This window comes from Chrysemys picta, chromosome 21 (assembly GCF_011386835.1).
Source record: "Chrysemys picta bellii isolate R12L10 chromosome 21, ASM1138683v2, whole genome shotgun sequence".
Classification (NCBI taxonomy): Eukaryota; Metazoa; Chordata; order Testudines; family Emydidae; genus Chrysemys; species Chrysemys picta.
Genome location: NC_088811.1, coordinates 23,528,243 through 23,547,329, shown reverse-complemented (window position 1 = coordinate 23,547,329; position 19,087 = coordinate 23,528,243). Strand labels below are relative to the sequence as shown.

The 19,087-nt window shown below is 56.8% G+C and overlaps 1 protein-coding gene across 4 annotated transcripts; it reads left to right on the top strand.

Moving 5' to 3' along the window:
- Nucleotides 1–3,685: 3,685 nt before the first annotated feature.
- LOC122173076 (protein FAM170B-like) lies at nt 3,686–18,879 on the top strand. Of its 4 annotated transcripts, XM_065574787.1 has the most exons (4): nt 4,078–4,877; nt 13,479–13,764; nt 14,929–15,640; nt 16,390–18,879. In XM_065574787.1, exons 3-4 carry the CDS (start codon nt 15,571–15,573, stop codon nt 17,193–17,195), a joined length of 876 nt encoding a protein of 291 aa, XP_065430859.1. In that variant the 5' UTR covers nt 4,078–4,877; nt 13,479–13,764; nt 14,929–15,570; the 3' UTR covers nt 17,196–18,879. The 4 variants fall into 4 exon arrangements, 3 of the variants coding, with proteins under 3 accessions (XP_065430858.1, XP_065430857.1, XP_065430859.1); XM_065574786.1 differs by having other exon boundaries at nt 3,813–4,785; nt 14,929–18,879; XM_065574785.1 differs by having other exon boundaries at nt 4,077–4,877; nt 14,929–18,879.
- The last annotated feature ends 208 nt before the right edge of the window (nt 18,880–19,087 follow it).

Sequence of the window (19,087 nt, the reverse complement as noted above, 5' to 3'; positions counted from 1 at the left end):
GGCCCCTCTTGTTCTCGAACTGTGGGGAAGGGAAAATTGGTCACCACTGCCCCTCTCCTTCAGCAGTTTGTACCCAGCCATCACCTGACACTTCTCTTTTCCAGATGAAACAGTCCCAGATCTTAACTCTCTCTGTCAGGGGAGTTCCCCAGCCCGACTGGGGCCATGATTCATTTCCCTCCCTCTTCTCTGACCCACTGACATACCGGCAGCAGATTCACTTGTCTCCCTTCCGCCTGTTGCTGTGACTCAGAACTCCTTCGCTTGTCACTGTGGTCAGAGCAGGTGGCGAGATGAGGATGGCCAGTCCCCAGCAGTCCAAACTCAGGAGCCAGCCCCCCAACATCAGGAGATTGCCCTATAAACATTGAGATCTTTTTAATTTATAAATGTTGATGTGAGGGGGTGTAGAGACGCCACTCTGAGCAGTAAAGGGTTAATGAAAGCCTGTGCCCCTATCAGCCCCACCCCATTACACCTATGCAAGGTGTCAAGTCTGTAGGGAAGGTTTAAAAGAGGGAAAACCCAGTTCTGCTTCATACAGGGCCTCTGGGCAGTGTCCCCTTACCAGCCCATCTACAATGGAGGCATGAAAACCTCACAGCCAAGGGCTGGAAGGCCCACAAAGCCTGAAGCAGGACCAGAGCTCTAGCATGGCCCTGCCAGACTACGGGTGTGTTGGGCTTGGTTATCCTGCATCCGGCAGGAGTAAAAGTGACCTGGCCAAAGAGGAAGACCACTGCAGAGCCAGAGTGGCTGTGGGCCGGGGGGCCCTAGGGAGAAAAGGTCGCTATGCCACGCCCAGCCAAGAAAGCGTGCACCGTTGGTGAGAAGGCTCTTCCACAGTTGGGATCTTTTTCTCTGCCTGCTGATTTCTGGGCATTTGGGGGCACAATCAATCAATCATGTTCTCGAGGCTGGAAACTTTGTCAGGGAAAGCCGAGGGTCTCAGGCAGTCACTTCATTCTAGGGGCTTTAATAACTAGATTAAAAAAAAAATCACAAGACGCACAATGAAGTGGCGACAGTTGGTAACACTGCATCATCGCCCAACACTGCGTCGCATCATCGCCCAACATTGCGTCATCACCCAACACTGTGTCATTTCATCGCCCAACACTGCATTATCTCATCGCCCAACATTGCATCATCACCCAACACTGTGTCATTTCATCGCCCAACACTGCATTATCCCATTGCCCAACATTGCATCATCACCCAACACTGTGTCATTTCATCGCCCAACACTGCATTATCCCATTGCCCAACATTGCATCATCACCAAACACTGTGTCATTTCATCGCCCAACACTGCATTATCCCATTGCCCAACATTGCATCATCGCCCAACACTGCGTCGCATCATCGCCCAACATTGCGTCATCACCCAACACTGCGTCGCTCATTATCCCCATGGCACGTGAGCCCAGGTGAGCCACCCGTGCAGGGTAAAGTTCCCACTTATTTAGAACGAACATCAGCAGCACTAAGAGTGGCTGTGCGGAGCACTGCAGTGATGGGACAGGGACCCACCAAGATGAGGTTTGGCCTCACCAATGCAATCCAATGGGGGGCACTGGTTACGCTAATCTGCACATGTTGCCCTAGCTACCTCATTTCCCTACCCCAGGGATGGGGGATGCACGAGGAGCAACAGCCAGGGCTTCTTGCTGCTCCTGTTGGTATTTACCTGCCACGTGCCAGCCGCATACTCGGTGCGGTGAGTTGGGGCCGAATTCAGTGCAGAGCCCGGCACAGAAGGCGAGATGGGGTGTTTACACCCCTGAGTTCCTGGGCCCAGCTTGCACCCGGCTGCTCAAGCCCTCCCTGGGCCTCCTGGTCTCTGGGGAATAGCTGGGGCACAAGATCGTCCTGGCCACACCTCCTCCCACCCTGGACAATCCCATCACACCCCAGGTTGCCTCCCCCAGCAGGGCCTCCTCGGAGTGGGCAGGGGTTCCAAGCCGGCAGAGTTTGGGGGCAGGGGCTACACCAGGCAAACCACACAGCCACCATGAGCCTTGCCCTAGCCCCTGCCCTGCGGAGCTCACACAGCACATCCAGATCGCACAGCTTCCCTCAGGACACCCAGGGAACCCCCCGCTGGTGACGTCCTGCAGCGGCACGGAGATCACCATTGTTATTGCACATACCCCTTGCTGGGACAGGTTGGTGTGAGGAGCTTTGCACCCAGCATTCAGAGCTGCAGGCAAAGTGCCACCGTGACCAGCCAGCAGTGGGGACTCCACAGAGGAGGGACAGGCTGAGGACCTGGGTCCTTCTGAAGTCTGAGCAGTTCTTGGTGGAAGGCACACTGCAGGCAGAGGCTGTCCGGGCCTTGTGGGAAGCTGCATTCTGCGCTGAGCCCTGCACTTTGGGCAGGACGCTGGGATGGGGAGAGTTAGAGAACAGCCCCCAGGATCAAACGCCTGGGCAGTAAAACCTCTCAGGAAAGGACAAGGCCGGGGGGTGGCCGGTCTGCAGCAGAGGGCCCAGGGGAATTGCAGCCATCTGCAGATCTGCGGGGAGGTCTTGTGAAAAGGACGGGGGCTGATCCTGCAGCAAGGATAATGGAGGTTAAATATCAGGAAAACTAGGGTTACCATATTTTGTGCCTCCAAATGGAGGACACTCCACGGGGCCCCGGCCCCGCCCACACCCCCGCCCACACCCCCGCCCCCTCCCCAAAGTCTCCGCCCCCTCCCCTGCTTCCCGCGAACATTTAATTCGCGGGAAGCCTGAAGCAGGTAAGGGGGGGAGGATGGGGGGAGGAGGTGCGGCCCAGGCTGGCCCCCCCCGGCGGCTCCAGCCTGGGTCGGCTCGGGCCCTGGGGTGCCAGCCCCGGCCGACCACCCCCGGCCCGCCCAGCACTGCCGGCCGGCCCCCGGCGGCCCGGCGCACCCCCCGGCCCCGCGACCCCGGACCGGCTCCCGGCCCGGCGCACCCCCCGGCCCCGCGGCCCCGGACCAGCTCCCGGACCGGCCCCCGGCTCAGCGCACCCCGCGGCTCCGCGGCCCGGCACACCCCCGCGGCCCGGCGCACCCCCCGGCCCCGCGACCCCGGCCCGGCGCCCCCGGACCGGCGCACCCCGCGGCCCGGCGCACCCCCCCTGCCCCGCGGCCCGGCGCACCCCCGCGGCCCAGCGCACCCCCCGGCCCCGCTACCCCGGCCCGGCTCCGCGGCCCGGCGCACCCCCGCGGCTCCGCGGCCCGGCGCACCCCCCGGCCCCGCTACCCCGGCCCGGCTCCGCGGCTCGGCGCACCCCCGCAGCCCCGCGCACCCCCGCGGCTCCGCAGCCCGGCGCACCCCCGCGGCCCAGCGCACCCCCCGGCCCCGCGACCCCCGCGGCTCCGCGGCCCGGCGCACCCCCGCGGCCCTGCGGACCCCCCAGCGGCCCGGCCCAGCGCACCCCCCAGGGGCCCGGCCCCGCGGGCCCAGACCGGCTCCCGGCACCGCGCCCCCTGCTCCCCGCCCGGCCCCGCACCGGCCCCGGCCAAAGAGGCCCCGGCCGAGCCCTCCCTCCCTCCCGATTTTCCCGGAAATGCCCGGCTTTTGGGGATTTCCCCCCGGACGGGGATTTGAGCCCCCAAAAGCCGGACATGTCCGGGAAAATCCGGACGTATGGTAACCCTAGGAAAACCTGCAGGACTCCAGGAGCAGAGCAGGGCACTGGACAGGACAAGCACCTGGGGGAGGCTGCAGACTCCCCCCCCGGGGCCCAATCCCCATTGCCCCGTGCCGTCCCTGGCACTGAGCCGCTCGGGACGAGTGGGGAAGCCGGTGACTCGCTGGGCTCAATCATTTGTTGTCAGATATCAGCTCTTGTTAAAGATTATTAATGCAGACAAGAGTGGGGGGAAGTGGAAGAATACGCGTACTGTCACTTTAAATCTATGGCAGGGAGCCAGGTCCAGGGGGCTGGGAAGGGTCAAAGAAGCAGAGAGAGACAGAGCAGCCGTGGGGTTAATCCTGCTCCCCTCACTCTAATAAAGTCCCTTGTTCAGCGTTGGAAGAAAGCGACACTTCTCCTTTGTCCCCTAGGGCAGCTAGAACCCGCTGTGCCGACGGGAAGGGCCTGTCGCCAAACCAAGTGAGATGTTGTTAGGCCCAAAAAAACTGAAAAACATGTTTATCTCGGCTTCTGCTTGTTATCCCAGTAAATATCCTTATCTTAGCTTTCACTGTTGTTTCCCATGCATGAAGCTACACGTATACAGGATGTATAGAAGATATATGGCAAAGGGGAGTGGGTTGGACGGACCCTGGGAAAGGAATGTGAAGGACGGGAAGCTAAACAGATGTATCCTGATTACTACTAGGACTGAATTTAAACAATGCATAGGTTAGCAGAATTTAGACACGCTAAGTTGTTTGTCTCTCTGTATAAAAAGGGCCCAGTTGTGCTTGTAAGGTGTGTCTCTTTCTCAGGCACTAGCCGAGTAGAGCACCCTCTCAGCTGACTGACTAATAAAGGGTCTGGTATTTGTCCTCTTGTCTCTCCGTGCCTCCTTGGGGTAATTGGGCAGCTCCAGGGGGGAAACGAGCCCATTTGGCTAACAAAATGGCGACCACGAAGGGACTTCTCTCCCTGTAGAGGGCACTGACCGACGGCCGAGGGCGATTCCGAGGAGTGGCCACCTCGAGCTGTCGTTTTGCTCGGGCCTCGGATTGTCACTATCGGCCGGGGCGGCTGCGTCCTCTCTGAAGAGAACTCCGAAGGACACGGAAGCAAGACGGCTCCAGAAGGGGGGGAAGTCTGACTGCCGGACGCGGCCACTTCGGGCGGTAAGTGCGTTTACCTCCTGGGTTTGAGGAATAACGCCCCCGAGGTGTGGGTTGGACAGTGGAAATCCCCTAGGCAGCCTGTATACAGGAAGGTATGTTAACATTATTGTAGCTTTGTAAATGTCTTGTTATTGTGTTTTTGGTTAAAAAGGGTAAGCAAATAACGGCCAATGAGTAATGTAACTAACTCTACAAGTCCATGGGCCGTTTTTAACCATTATTGGGATTTGGAACAACCTCAGGGAATACTCTTGTTTCTGGGAGGGGTAATCTTATTTCTCCTCTTAATGGTGTGTTGGAAACCAAGATTGTAACTGATTAAGGGTTCTGTGTGAGAGATGAATGAATGCCGCTGACAGGTCTGAGGCTTAAGCTGACTTCAGCCGCCCCAAGACTCCTGCGAGGGGAAACCCGGTGACCAGGATATCTTGATTGCAAGGGGGGTCAGCCGAACCTCGTGACCCAGCGGATATCTGAGTGAGGACTAGATCCCTACCCCTTCTCCCTCTTGATACCTCTGTCTCGGAAAACTCTGGACAAAGCAGAATGGGGTCTGGACAAAGCACTTTCTCCGGGACACCCCTGGGATGTATGCTGGATAACTGGAAGGCGTTTAGACGCCAGGCTGACTATGGAATTGTATTATGTAAAGACAACCTTGTGAAATTCTGTACTCTTGAATGGACGACATTTGGGGTGGAATGGCCTGAGGGAGGGACACTCAAACCAGGGATTGTACAAGCTGTACATAGCATTGTGACCCAGGATGGGCATTGGGACCAATATCCCTATATAGACATTTGGCAGGACCTTGTGGCCAATCCTCCCCCATGGTTGCAAAAATGTAAAACACAAAATATTAAAACCTTAATGGCCCGTGCCCCTATTAAGAAACCCTGTCCCCCTGTTAAGAAATCTTGTCCGCAGGCTGTAATTCCCTCGGCCCCTGATCCTATGCCCCCTCCCCCTTTGTATCCTGGCCTCCCCGTTCTGGCATCCTCAATTGAAGACTCCCCCCTATCTCTGAGGATAATGCCTCAGCTGAAAGGGGTGAGCCAAGCCACCAGGGCTCTTCCAAACAGGAGTCCCCTTCAACCCCTCTGAGCTCCTCAGTGTCTGACCGCACCAGGAGCAAGACTGGCCACATAACAAATCAAAATTCCGAAACGCAGTGGAGGATGTCAGCTGATTATAACCCTGGGGATACTAGATTTACCCTTATTGGCTGCCCAGGCAAGAGTGGTAGGATAACCGAAATGCCCTTGCAGCAGAAATACTTATGTCCACTGCGGGAGGCTGTAGCCCCCAATGGTGAACTCACTATGATATATGTCCCCTTTACTACTAGTGATCTATATAATTGGAAACAACAAAATCCCCCGTTCTCGGAGGATCCTGCCCCGCTAACAGCAGTGTTTGAGACCTTAATTACGGCCCACAACCCTACTTGGGGTGACATGAGGGTCGCTCTTAACACTCTATTAACAGCGGAAGAAAGGCGTTTAGTCCTCTCAAGGGCCCGTGAGTGGGTACTTGAGACAGGGGGAGACTCGGCCACAGTAGCTACGCGGTTGCCTGAGAGCCCTCCTGACTGGAAAAATGATGCGGCAGGCCGGGCCTCTCATAGCCAATACGCCACGGCTATAGTCCAGGGGATGAAACGCTGCATTAGAAAAACCCCAAATTGGGCCAAATTATATAATATAAAACAGGAAAAGAATGAGAACCCAGCTGCTTTTTACGAACGGCTTTGTAATACCTGTAAAAGATACACAGACCTCGATCCTGAGGATAGCAACGGGAAACGGGTGCTAATCCCCCTTTTCATTGGGCAGTCCTACGAGGACATTAGAAAAAAGTTGCAAAAACTGGAGGGGGCATCGGGCAAAAATATAGAGGAACTTTTAGAAATAGCCATGAAGGTTTATGATCGGAGGGATGATGAGGAGCGGAAGAGAGGGGCCCGCGTTCTAGCCATGGCCCTAAGAGAGGGATATACAGAGAGGGGGGGCAAGGTTAAGGGACGGCCAGGGCCACCTGGGAAGGGGAGGGGCCCTCGCCTGGGTCGAAATCAGTGTGCTATCTGTAAGGAAGAGGGGCACTGGAAGAATGAGTGCCCCCGGCGACAGGCAATAGGAAGGGAACGTAAGGATAAATTCCCGTCCCTTCCCATTCTCTACAACGGTATGGGACGTTCAGGGGAGGAATCTTCCCCATAGGGGGGCCAGGGGACCCAGCAGCCCCTCCTGGCGGCGCAAGCTGCCAGCCTGGATCCCACGGTGAAGATTAAAGTGGAGGGCAGCCCAATTGAAGCCCTTATTGATACTGGGGCCACCCTTAGTTTGCTCCCCCTTAATAAGGCTCCCCGAGGTAGAGCTCGGGAACGTGCCATGGTCCAGGGGATAGAGGGACAAACTACAGTTTTGGAAAAAACTCTGCCTCTCCTAGTAAAAATAGGGGACCATCAAATTTCCCATCAGTTTGTTTGCAGTCCTTCCTGCCCCATAGCGCTGCTCGGACGAGATATCCTCACTAAATTGCAGGCGGAGATCTCATTCGATAATGGGACAATGGAAGTCAGAATCCCTAAGCAACAAGCCTCTAATTACCAGATGGCTCTCATAAATGCTAGAGATTACTCCCTGGAATGTAAGGGAAGTGATGGAAGCCAGCTGCAGGGGGTAAATCCCAAGGTCTGGGCGGAAGAAGGAGGCGTGGCCCGAGCCAGGAATGCTACACCAGTGCATATTTCCCTTAAGGAGGGAAGCAGCCCAGTCCGAATTCGATCGGGTTAAAACCCCTGATTCAAAAGTTCATACAGTGCCGGTGGTTAAAGGAATACAATACTCCAATAATGGGAGTGCCTAAACCCAATGGACAGTACCGATTGGTCCAGGACCTAAGACAGATTAACAAGTTGATAGAAGCCCCCTACCCAGTCGTCCCGAATCCCCACACAATTCTAGGCCAAGTACCTAAGAGCCACAGCTGGTTCTCGGTTATAGATTTAAAAGACGCCTTCTTTTCCATCCCCCTTGATTTAGAATCTCAAAAGTTGTTTGCCTTTGAATGGGAGGATCCGGACACCCGTTACAGGGCCCAATATCTTTGGACCGTTGTCCCACAGGGACTCACCTGTGCACCAGAGATTTTTGGCAGCCAGCTAAAAAGGGACCTGGCCCCATTCCTGGCTAACCATCCTGCGTGTAACATAGTTCAGTACTGCGATGATCTGCTCTTGAGTACTGAAACAGAGACAGTCTGCAAGGAGCAAACTGTAGATCTCCTCAATCACCTTGGGGTACAGGGATATAAAGTATCAAAGGAAAAAGCTCAGTTGGTTAAGCAGCAGGTCACCTTCCTTGGATACCACCTCTGCCAAGGGAGTCGCAGTTTGGGCAAAGAAAGAATCCAAGTTATACTTGATAGCCCTCAGCCCCGAAACCCCCGAGAACTAAGGGCATTTCTGGGACTGACTGGCTTCTGTCGACTCTGGATCCCCGACTATGGGGGAAAAGCCAGACCACTATATGAGTCTTTAACTAAAGAAGGTCTGCTCCACTGGAAATGGACCAGGGAAATGGAAAAAGCATTTCGAGAGCTTAAAGAAGCCTTGGTTCAGCCTCCCGCTCTAGCCCTCCCAGATTCCCGGAAGCCATTCACCCTATACGTTCATGAAAGAGGAGGGGTGGCAGCTGGAGTCCTGTGCCAAAGGTCAGGACCAACCTGGCGACCCATTGGATATTATTCAAAGGTCTTGGACCCTGTCGCCAAGGGGTGGCCCGCGTGTTTACGGGCCGTAGCAGCGACCGCCCTCCTCGTTCAGGAAGCCGAAAAGTTAACCTTGGGCGGAGACACTAAAGTTGTGGTCCCCCACGGGGTGCCTCAGATACTGGGAACAGGCGCTGGGGAAAAGCATCTAAACCCTAGCCGACATACTAGATACGAAGTAGGGCTCTTGTTGGCCCCCAATTTGACCTTTAAGACAGTCAGTTCCCTTAACCCGGCCACCCTACTGCCTGACCCTCAGGTTTCCCCAGAGGCTGGTCCTACTCATGACTGTATTGAAGTCTTACAACAAGAAACCAAACCCCGACCTGATCTTTCAGATTTGCCCTGGCCCGACCCCGATGTTGAGGGGTATGTTGATGGGTCCAGCTATGTAGTGGATGGCAAGCGATATACTGGCGCAGCAGTAGTGATTAAGGATAAAGGGGTATACAAGTTTAAACTCAGTCCCAATTTGTCCGCTCAGGCGGCGGAACTGGTGGCTCTTATTGAGGCTCTTCACTTGGGGGCTGGGAAAACCCTTAACCTATATACAGACAGTCGTTATGCCTACATGGTGGTACATGCACACAGGACCCTGTGGAAAGAGAGAGGCTTCATTACGGCCTCAGGTCAAAAGATTGCACATGGGAGCCTCATTAAAGCCCTGCTCGAGGCCCTGATGCTTCCACTCCGGGTTGCCGTGATACATGTGCGTGCCCACGGGAGGGCTCCCGAGGCCGAACAGCGAAAGTATAATCAACTGGCTGACCAGGCCGCGAAGGAGGCCGCCCGAGACGGGGCCTCGTGGCTTCTCATGGTTCAAGATACTGAGACTAAAGCTCCTCCTCCCCAATACACAACCGAGGAAATGGGTCATGCCCAGGCTGCAGGAGGCCGGCAGGATTCCTCTGGATGGTGGAGATTGCCTGGGGGAGAGGTTTTCGTCCCCAGGCCAGTACTCCAGGAGATTTTTCAGCTCCTGCATAAAGGGGGACATCTGGGGTCTGGGGCAATGGTTGACTTGGCTACCAGGTCCCTTAAAGGACTGGGTATGCACATGGAAGCCCAGAGAGTTGTTAATAATTGTTCCATCTGTCAACGAACGAACCAGAAGGGATGTGGCCCTCCTGCCCCGATGGGAGGCCGACCATGGGCTATATTCCCTTTTCAAAGATGGCAAGTTGACTTTGCTGAGGTACCCCCTTGCAGGGGCTATAAGTATCTGCTCGTGTTTGTTGATCAACTCACCGGGTGGGTAGAGTGTTACCCTAGCCGGCATTGTCAGGCCCGGGCAGTTACCAAAGCCCTGTTACATGAAATACTTCCTCGTTACCATCTCCCGGAGGTAATTGAGTCTGATAGGGGAAGCCACTTTGTCTCACAAGTGGTCCAGCAGGTATCCCAGGCACTCGGTATACAATGGAAATTACATACACCCTGGAGGCCGCAAAGCTCGGGTCAAATAGAAAGGATGAATAGAACTCTCAAAGACACTCTAACTAAAATATGCACAGAATCTAGCTTGAAGTGGCTTGATGCCTTGCCACTCGCCCTCACCCGTATTCGAAGGGCCCCACGTAAGGGTCTTAAACTCTCACCCTTTGAACTAGTCTTTGGATTTCCACCCCGAATACTTATCCCAGGATTCCGGGAGGATGTAAACTGGGAAGTGGGAAATGACTTACTATGGAAACAGGTTTCCGGGTTGCAATCTGTCTTGTTGCAGCTTCATCGATACGCGGCGCCATTCCAGGCCCTCCCCTTGGACCAGACCGTGCATCCGTTCCGGATCGGTGACCAGGTCCTTGTCAAGAAGTGGAAACACGACCCCCTGACGCCAAGGTGGGACGGTCCATACACCGTTTCGCTCATCAGCCAGGCCGCAGTTAAAATACTCGGGAGCGACAAATGGACACATCACACCCGGGTAAAGCGGTTTCTGAATCCTGACCAGGGAACCAATTCCACGGAAGAGGACACCAGCCCTCTGCCCGCCCCGGCACCGGAAGCCCGGGGTGGCACGGGCGCAGACACCGTCTGGGAGTATCAAGGACTCGATGGACTAAAAGGACTGTTTAGAAAAAAGCAATCATGAACTCATTATTAACATTTCTGTTCATATGTGTCTATCATGGCTATGGTTGGGAAAATAGGTTTGTACAACTAGGAGAAACAATAGCGGGTTCCTTCAATATTAGTAGCTGTTGGGTTTGTGGAGGTCCAGGGGATTGGAATGAGTGGCCTTGGGTAGCCCAGCCAGTGCAAGCTAAATGGTGGATCAGTAATTTAAGTATAGTCCACAAAGGAACAGAAGTTTGGACTGAGGATAGTAGCCCTTGGCGACTCTATTCCTCTGGAATAGGGATCTTTTGCCTCAACCGAACAAAACAAGAAGGGGTGTATGTGGGCAAAAGCCAATGTGACTGGACTCTATCTCTAGGATTTGACTGCTATGATCACCCTAGTTGCCATACGTATGACTGTTCTAAATATCAAGGACGATGGAACCATACCCACGTGAAACTCACTAATCATAGCTGGGTAAGATGTTCCTTCCAACATCATATCGGCGAAGGCTGTAAAGCAGTTGGACAAGATGGGTACTTTGATGCCCTCTTTCTAAGTTGCCAGCGAGATAATACCGCCAGTAAGGACCACGTGGTACGCTGGTATCAGTGGGCATGGCAACATTCTAATGGAACTTGGGTAACCCATTTTAATCATTTTTGGTCTACTACCAATAGCCCTAAATTTGGTTGTAATTGTGTTTGGAAGGAAGGGGCTGGGGCATGGAAATGTGAATACTGCAATCCTGACAGTACATCTATTGTACTAGGGGGGCCCTTGGAAATGGGTAACCCTTTGTATTATGAAGAACCGGGCCCCGAGGATTACCCCGAGACCTGGGATGGCCCCTTTGCGAACGGACAATGGGCCCTAAAAGGCCATTACTGGATATGCGGGCAATACGCTTATCGAAGATTGCCCCCAAATTGGTCAGGAATATGTTATGTTGGGTACATTAGGCCCTTGTTCTTTCTATTACCCCAAATTCAGGGAAATAAATTAGGAATTAAGGTATATGACGACTTGATTAGGGAGAGGCGGTCTGTTGATTCCGCATTGACCGCTGGAAGCTCCCAAACATGGGGAGCTCGAGAGTGGCCCCCTGAGAAAATTATAAAACATTATGGTCCAGCTACATGGAATCCTAATGAGTGGATCTCAGGGGCAAGGGAGCCCATTTACAACTTGAATCGGATAATTAGGCTGCAAGCCATTTTAGAAATAATAACTAATCAGACGGCTGCAGCTCTAGATCTTTTGGCCGATCAGTCCACTCAGATGAGAAATGCGCTCTACCAGCACCATCTAGTTCTTGATTATTTGCTGGCAGAAGAAGGAGGAATCTGTGCAAAATTAAACGAATCTAATTGCTGTTTACAAATAGATGATAATGGAAAGGCGGTAAAACAGCTAACGAAAGAAATGAGGAAGTTAGCCCATGTCCCGGTCCAAACATGGGGTGGGTGGAATATGGACTGGTTCACATCCTGGTTACCGCAACTAGGATGGCTCCGAGAAGGTCTTCTTCTCTTTGTACTCTTTATTACAACCTTATTAACCCTAGCTTGCTTTGCTCCCTGTGTAGTTGCATTAGTCCGACGAATGGCTAATCAAACCATACACCAACAAATGATGGCCCAATACCAGCCGGTGAAGGCTGAGGATTGGGGGCCATAAGGCTCTCAAAATGCTTTTTAGGGGGGAATCTTGTTAGGCCCTCTTGTCTCTCCGTGCCTCCTTGGGGTAATTGGGCAGCTCCAGGGGGGAAACGAGCCCATTTGGCTAACAATGTGGGACGTCTCCGATCCCGGTGCGGAGATGAGAGCGTCATGTACCTAAGTCACTCAAATCCCAAGGGAAGCTCCCCCGCGGCGACCGTCAGTGCCAGAGCTCACGAGTGCTTTCCACGGCGGGGCTGGCTCTGCTCTCCCCTCTGTAGCATGGACTGTTTGTACAATGCCTGATGGGGGCCAGGCACCTGAGCCTGCCAGAGCAAAGTGCAGACAAACCCCGCCCCAAAGATGACATCAGAGACACACAAGCATGGGTAGGGTTACCATACGTCCGGTTTTTCCCCAGACATGTCCGGCTTTTTGGTAATCAAACCCCCATCTGGGGGGAGTTCGGCTTTTTGGCAATATGTCCGGGAAAAATACCGGGAGGGGAAGTGCCCGGCCGGGCTCCAGGGGCGCAGGGTACGGAGGCAAGGGGGCTGCCCGAAGCCGGTAGCGTTACCGGCTTCATGTTTGCCGGGCTGCCTCCAGACCCTGCGTCCCCAGCTGGGCGCTTCCCCTCCCGGGCTCCAGCTGCGCTGGGGAAGCGCCGGCCAGGGGCGCGGGGTCTGCCCGGCAAACCGTGAAGCCGGTAGCGCTCGGGCAGCCCTTTTCGCGTGGCTGGGAGGGAGGAGGGGGAGTTGGGGCGGGGAAGGGGGTGGGAAAGGGGCGGGGCCAGGGCCCAAGGAGTGTCCTCTTTTTTTATTTTTCAAATATGGTAACCCTGAGCACGGGTGGCGTGTGAACCTCCACTTCAGGGACGCGAGAGCCCCGGCCCCACCCCTTCTGCCGAGGCCCCGCTCCACCCTGCATCTTCCACCCACCTGCCACCCACCGGAGCCCAGAGGCCCCACCCCCCAGCGCGGACAGAGGAGCCCTGGCCGAACCATCCCAGCTGCCCCAAGCCCCAGGCCACTGATCCGAGCTGAGCCCCCACCAGCTTATACCCCCCACCCATGCACAGAAATCTACCAGACAGACCCACATGGCACCTGCTTTGTCAGGACGAGGACACTGCTCAAAGACACCTAGAAACCTGGCAGGACCCATCAGTTTGAAAGACACCTTTGATTTTCCCAACAGATGCAGGAATTGGCAAGGAGCAGAACCCCCCCACCTGTCACACCCAAGCAGAAACCTTTCCACTGCTACAAATACACCAGGCCGATGCGCATGGCGTACGTCAGCAGCAGATGCCAACACCTGAAGATATGCAATCAGTTCACAGAGAACTAGGAGTTTTATGGATCTGTCAACATTTCTTCCACGCCTCGGATATGTACGTGAGCCCGAGACGACTACGGGACAAAGCTGCAGGCTGGACATGGGCACTTCAGCATGATGCAGCCTGCAACGTATCAAGGAGCAGGTGACCAACTATCCCGCCCTGAAATACTAGGATGTGAATGGAGAGACAGCCTGGCAGTGGGATGGGGCTGAAGGCTGAGAGTTTACACAAATCCCCTTTTGCCAGCAGCCGGCTCTCCTGCCAGCAGCTCCCGCCCTGCCCCTGCTCAGGGCTCCTGTCCTGCAGCTTCTCTGTTTTCTTTCCAAATTTCCCAGGCTGCCCCACACCATTCGTTCAACCTCCCAGGGACAGAGTTAATGCTGTGTGTTTGAGTGGCCAATCAGGTTTTTTCAGTATAGCCTGGGGGGCGGGAGCGTTCTCCCAGCTTCACACCAGAAAGTGACTATACACCAGCTGGTGGCCCCCAAGAGCCATCCCTACATGCGGCTGATACCGCGATGCCACAGCTCTTAGCCATCAGCTATGAGAAAGGTGCTGGGATGTGCATCACTGACTTCTTACCCAGAGCATTTATTCTGGCACTTTCCACTCAGAACCACCTCCATTCCCTGACTTACAACAGGGCTGGATGGGAATTGCAAGGAGACAATCTCCCCAGAGGAAAAGATTCAGTATTAACGTCCCAGAGACTGGGGAGATCTTGGTGCCTCTGTCGGCGATGGGGCCATCCATGGGCCAGAGTGCCCGGGTCTAGGGAGCTCAGGGACAGGGGGGCAGGTGTATCAGGGTGTGAGGAGCCACTAGTGGACATCACACTTCTGACCAGGGGTTCGGGTCCCTTGGGACCGGAATTGGAGGTGGGGTTGGGTGCAGGTGGCACAGTTACATGGCATTGGCTGGGGTTGGCATGAGTTAAGCCTTGAGAGGCTTTTGTTGATTTGGTGTCTCTTTAGGGGACAGCTAGATCCTGGTGAGGCCTCAGAGACCTCCAGGGGGAGGAAGAAAAGCAGCCAGGAGCCACCATTAGACACTCCTGACCGGGGTACACTTGCCCCCCATCTCTTCCTCCCCACATGGAGCCTGCAGCTCTATTTGTGGGGTCAGGGTGGGGTGAATGGCGGCACAGCAAGGAGGCCTGCCTGGGGCCCGTGGGCAGCGGGCAGTGGTGGTTTGGAGGATTAAAACGGGCTGGGGAAGGCATCTCAAAGGAGCTCTGTGCTGGGGCCGGGCTGTGTACGGTGTGCTGGGTTCAGACTCGCTGTCTATTTCTGTTTGTCTGTTTAGACTGGCAGCCCTTCTGGTGTGGGCAGCACCCAGCAATGGCCCTGGTCCTGACTGGGCCTCTCGGCGCTACCGTAACCCAAATCAACATGAATATGAATGGTCCTGCTCGTCAGTCTGTGCCAGCACAAAGCCAGAGGCTATGGCTCCACCCTCCCTGATCGGACCCCGGATGGGCCCGCCCGGGCCTTGTGCAGCATAGACCCAGCTGAGTGGTTTGGCTGGGACCTCATGAACTCGGCCCTCCCTGGACGGGACACGAGGAGGGTCGGCTGGACCCGAGAGCAGCTCGCACAGAACTGAGCAGTGTCATCCCAGCTGGCAATGACCTCACCCAGCTCAGAACTTCTGAGCCGTTTGGATCCAAACAGCCTGATGCCGTTGGGACCAGAACATTCCAGGACGATTTAAACCACAACCGTCTGGTGCCCCTTGGATCAAACCCTTGGCTCAGGTCAATCGTGATCCTGTCTCTGCTGCCTGCACTGTGAGATCCGGGGATTTAGCTGGAGAATTGGACCAGAACCGCTATCCCTTCCCCAGCAGAGACCCAGACCTTCTGGCTGGTGCTGGGACAGAGAATCCAGGAGGTTTCGAGGACTGTGACAGGCACCAGCCTTGGCCCGAGTCCCCAGAGCCAGGACCATGGCGCACAGCCAGGGGCTTCCTGCTGACGCCCCAGAGACGAATCCTGGAGCTGCCCAGGAGGGGTCAGGTGAGCAGGACGTTCCCTGGGCCCACAGGACATTCAGGGGAGAGGCTGGCAGGGATCCTAGGTCAAGGATGAACTCAAATTCTCTCTCTGCCTGGCCCAGGGAGGTCTCAGAGGGGGAGGGGGAGAGAAACAGAGACTCCACCAGGGCACAGTGGGGGAAACAGACTCCAAGTGGGGAGAGACAGAGCCCTCTAAATGGTTAAATGGAAAAGAGGAAGGGGGAGACACAGACCCCCCCCACCCCACGGGTGAAGGAGACACCAGGAAGAGGAGATATCTGGGGGCACAAAATGGCTCTTCCATGTAGAGACGCCAGTGCAGAGTCCTGGGCCCTTGGGGTAACGAGCCTAAGCCAGGGGCCTTGGAGATGGGCACAGCCAGGTCTCAGGCTGCTCCTGGTAACCATGCCAGGGTCATAGATGTCAGGGCTGGGGCAGACCAATGGGGCAGAGTGTCCATTCCCCCCCAGGGCCAGGGCAGCATCGGCATCGACAGGACATTGTCTAGGGCTCTGTCCAACCTAGTTGCCAGTGTGCCAAGCGAGGGGGCTCTGGCCCTTCCCTGGGCACAGCGTGTCAGATCCCTGACTGGTCGCTCTCCTGATATTCATATTCACGGAGTTCCCTTCCCCACCCCTTCCCCTGCCCATGGGGGGCACCTTTGGGCCTGGAACACAGGGCTGGGAGCGGGAGGGGGATGCGCTGCTGGGGGCGATGGCCGCAGGAGTTGGGCTTTCATTCTGCTTTCAGAGTCGCAGAGATCAGGGGAGTCGCCCCCTCGTCAGGGGGTCTCTGCTGGGAGCCCCGTTCCTGGGGAAACGGCGGAGCAGAGGGTCTCTGCCTCTGCAGGCCCCGGGGACCCAAGCCAGCAGACCACCACGGCCACATCCGTCATCAGCCACCCCTCCGCCCGCGGTGTGCAGCCTGCAGCCTCCAACCGCCTGTGTGCGCAGCCCCCAGGGGATCCACCCGGCGCCGGCGTGAAGAGAAAGCGCTCGGCACGTGTCAGAGAGACCGAGGGTGAGGGAGAAGAAAAGACCCTTTTCTACATGCAGGTCAGGGTCGTGAATGGCGTCTCGGTGGCCTGGGAGACGGGGGCCGGCTTTGGAGCCATTAGGAAGCGCCCCCGCATCTTTAAGGCCAATTACAGCGGAGGAGAAAGTTTTGCTGGCTCGGACCTGAGCAGCTCCCACACCAGGTCTGAGCTGGGGGACGTGGACCCCGAGCTGGGGGACGTGGACCCCGAGGCAGAGAGCGACTCTGGGGGACCAGCGGAGGAGGCTCCGCAGCAACCGATGGGAGCGCCCCCTGAGTGGCTCCTCACCCCCGAGCAGGGCCTGCGCTGCCTGGCCTGCTGCCGAGTCTTCCCCAGCCTGGAGGCCCTGACCCAGCATGTGAAGCAGGGGCTGCGCGAAGGCTTCAGCTGCCGCGTCTACTACCGGGTGCTGGGGCAGCTCAGGGCGGGAGAGCCGCCCCGGAAGAGACGGCGACGTGGGGGCCGGGAGTGCAGCAAGTGTGGGGGAGAGATACGGCGCCCACGCAAGGCTGCCAGATAGGCCTGGCAAGGACGCGCCGGGGGAGCCCAGCTGCTGGCTGAGACCAGAGACGACTCTGCCAGCGGGTCCGGGCACACACGCCAGTCGCTGCCCCTGGCTAGGAAGCCCTGCCCGCTGCCGGCTTGCCAGCCAGACCCGATCTCCACGTGAGGCCAGGTCAACGAGCTCTGGGACTCGCCGTGATACGCCCGGGCCCCTGCTTGGGAAACGCCAGCGCTACGAGCATCAGGGCTGAGAACTGGCAGCTCCAGCAGTGCCAGGCCAACGGCATCCCAGCCCAGCGCGCCAGATCCACACCAGGCTCCCCGCCGGGGCCAACAGGCCGAACCGGAGCTGCCAGGCTCCCTTCCCTCCCCCAGCCCGGCCAGAGGAGCAACCTGCAGCTCCCGCAGCAAGGCCCTGCCGGATGCCAGCAGAGCCCCAGACAGCAACGCCGAGCCCCACGCCTCCATAGTGCCGTGGCCGCACCCGACCCAGCCACCAGGGATGGGGAAAGAACTGACGACATCAGCCAACCTTCTCCCTGCCGGGACCCAGCCTAAAGCCTTGGCCACCACCCAGAGGGCTGGAGGGTCGGTAGCAGAGCCACATCCTTAGAGACGCACACGGACTCCGGCCCATCGACGGGAGGCAGGTGATGAGAAGACGTCTCTCTACAGCATCCCCAGAGACGGACGCACAGGGCGGCTACGACCAACAGCCCCTGAAGGCTGAGCCGTGGCCTCTGCCGCCACGGAGCAAGGAGCCGGGAGCGCGCCCCGCCGGCACAGACATCAGCTAAGTGACTTACTGCAGGGTTCTCGTTGGGGTCGAGGGGGGGCCCTAGGCTCCCGCAGCGACTCAGGGGCTTGTGAGCTAGGGCAGGTAGCTAAAGGGTCTGGGCAGGGGGCTGGAGGTCAGGTGGGGGGTGAGCTGGGTGAGAAAAAGGGGTGTGTGGGCGGGGGCAAGGATGGGAGGAAGGGGGTGTGAGCGGGGGCCACACCTCGACCAGCCACAACGGAGCTAAAGCTCTTACCTGCATCTTCACTAGGAGCAGGTTTAGCTGACCCACAGTAGATCCACCTGACCTAAACCCCAGCCCGTGTCTTAGTCCAGGCAAAGGGCCGGTGTCCTCCTCAGCGCCTGGCCCAGCTCGGTCAGATGATAAATTGACAGCTCAGGCTGGCGCTCAGATCCCAGCTGTAAAGCAGGGGAAACATTCTGTGCTCCCAAGTGCACCAAACGCCACAGCCGCCCGCCCGCCCTTCAGCTGAGGGGACGAAAGGCTTTCACCAACATTCATTCATGAAGCTTCACGCCCCTTGGCAGGAGTGGTAGCATCCAGAGCCTTGTGCGGCTGACCGGGAAACTGAGGCACAAAGAGGCAAAATGACTCAACCGAGATCACACAGTGACTCTGGGAATCTGACATTTCTTTGTGCCAGACAAAGGCAGAACCCCTTCCATGCAAAACAGCAGCTAACCTGGGAAGGGAAGCAGCATGTGTGACCATCAGAGCATCCCCCGTTTAGTTTGGCTACTAAGGAGCACAGCCCTAAAGTCACCATATAACCCCCTGTTCATATGTTACATTCCATGCAGCGTCCATTCTTACCAAGGGCACGAAGCCATGTCGGAGGCAGTGGGGGCTGCCCGGCAAACCGTGAAGCCGGTAGCGCTCGGGCAGCTGTTTCGTGTGGCTGGGAGGGAGGAGGGGGAATGCAGGGCGCTCAAGGGAGGGGGCGGGGTTGGGGCGGGGACTTTGCGGGAGGGGCGGGGTTGTAGCAGGGCCGGGGCGGGGCAGGGAAGGGGCGGAGTTGGGGCGGGGACTTTGGGGGAGGGGTGGAGTTTGTACAAAGTGGACACTGACCTGCACTGTAAAGCGCTTAGCGATCTATGGATGAAAAGTGCTA

What these genes read in the sequence shown, in the direction of transcription:
- LOC122173076 (XM_065574786.1), top strand. Translation starts at nt 16,008, where the DNA reads ATGGGCACAGCCAGGTCTCAGGCTGCTCCTGGTAACCATGCCAGGGTC.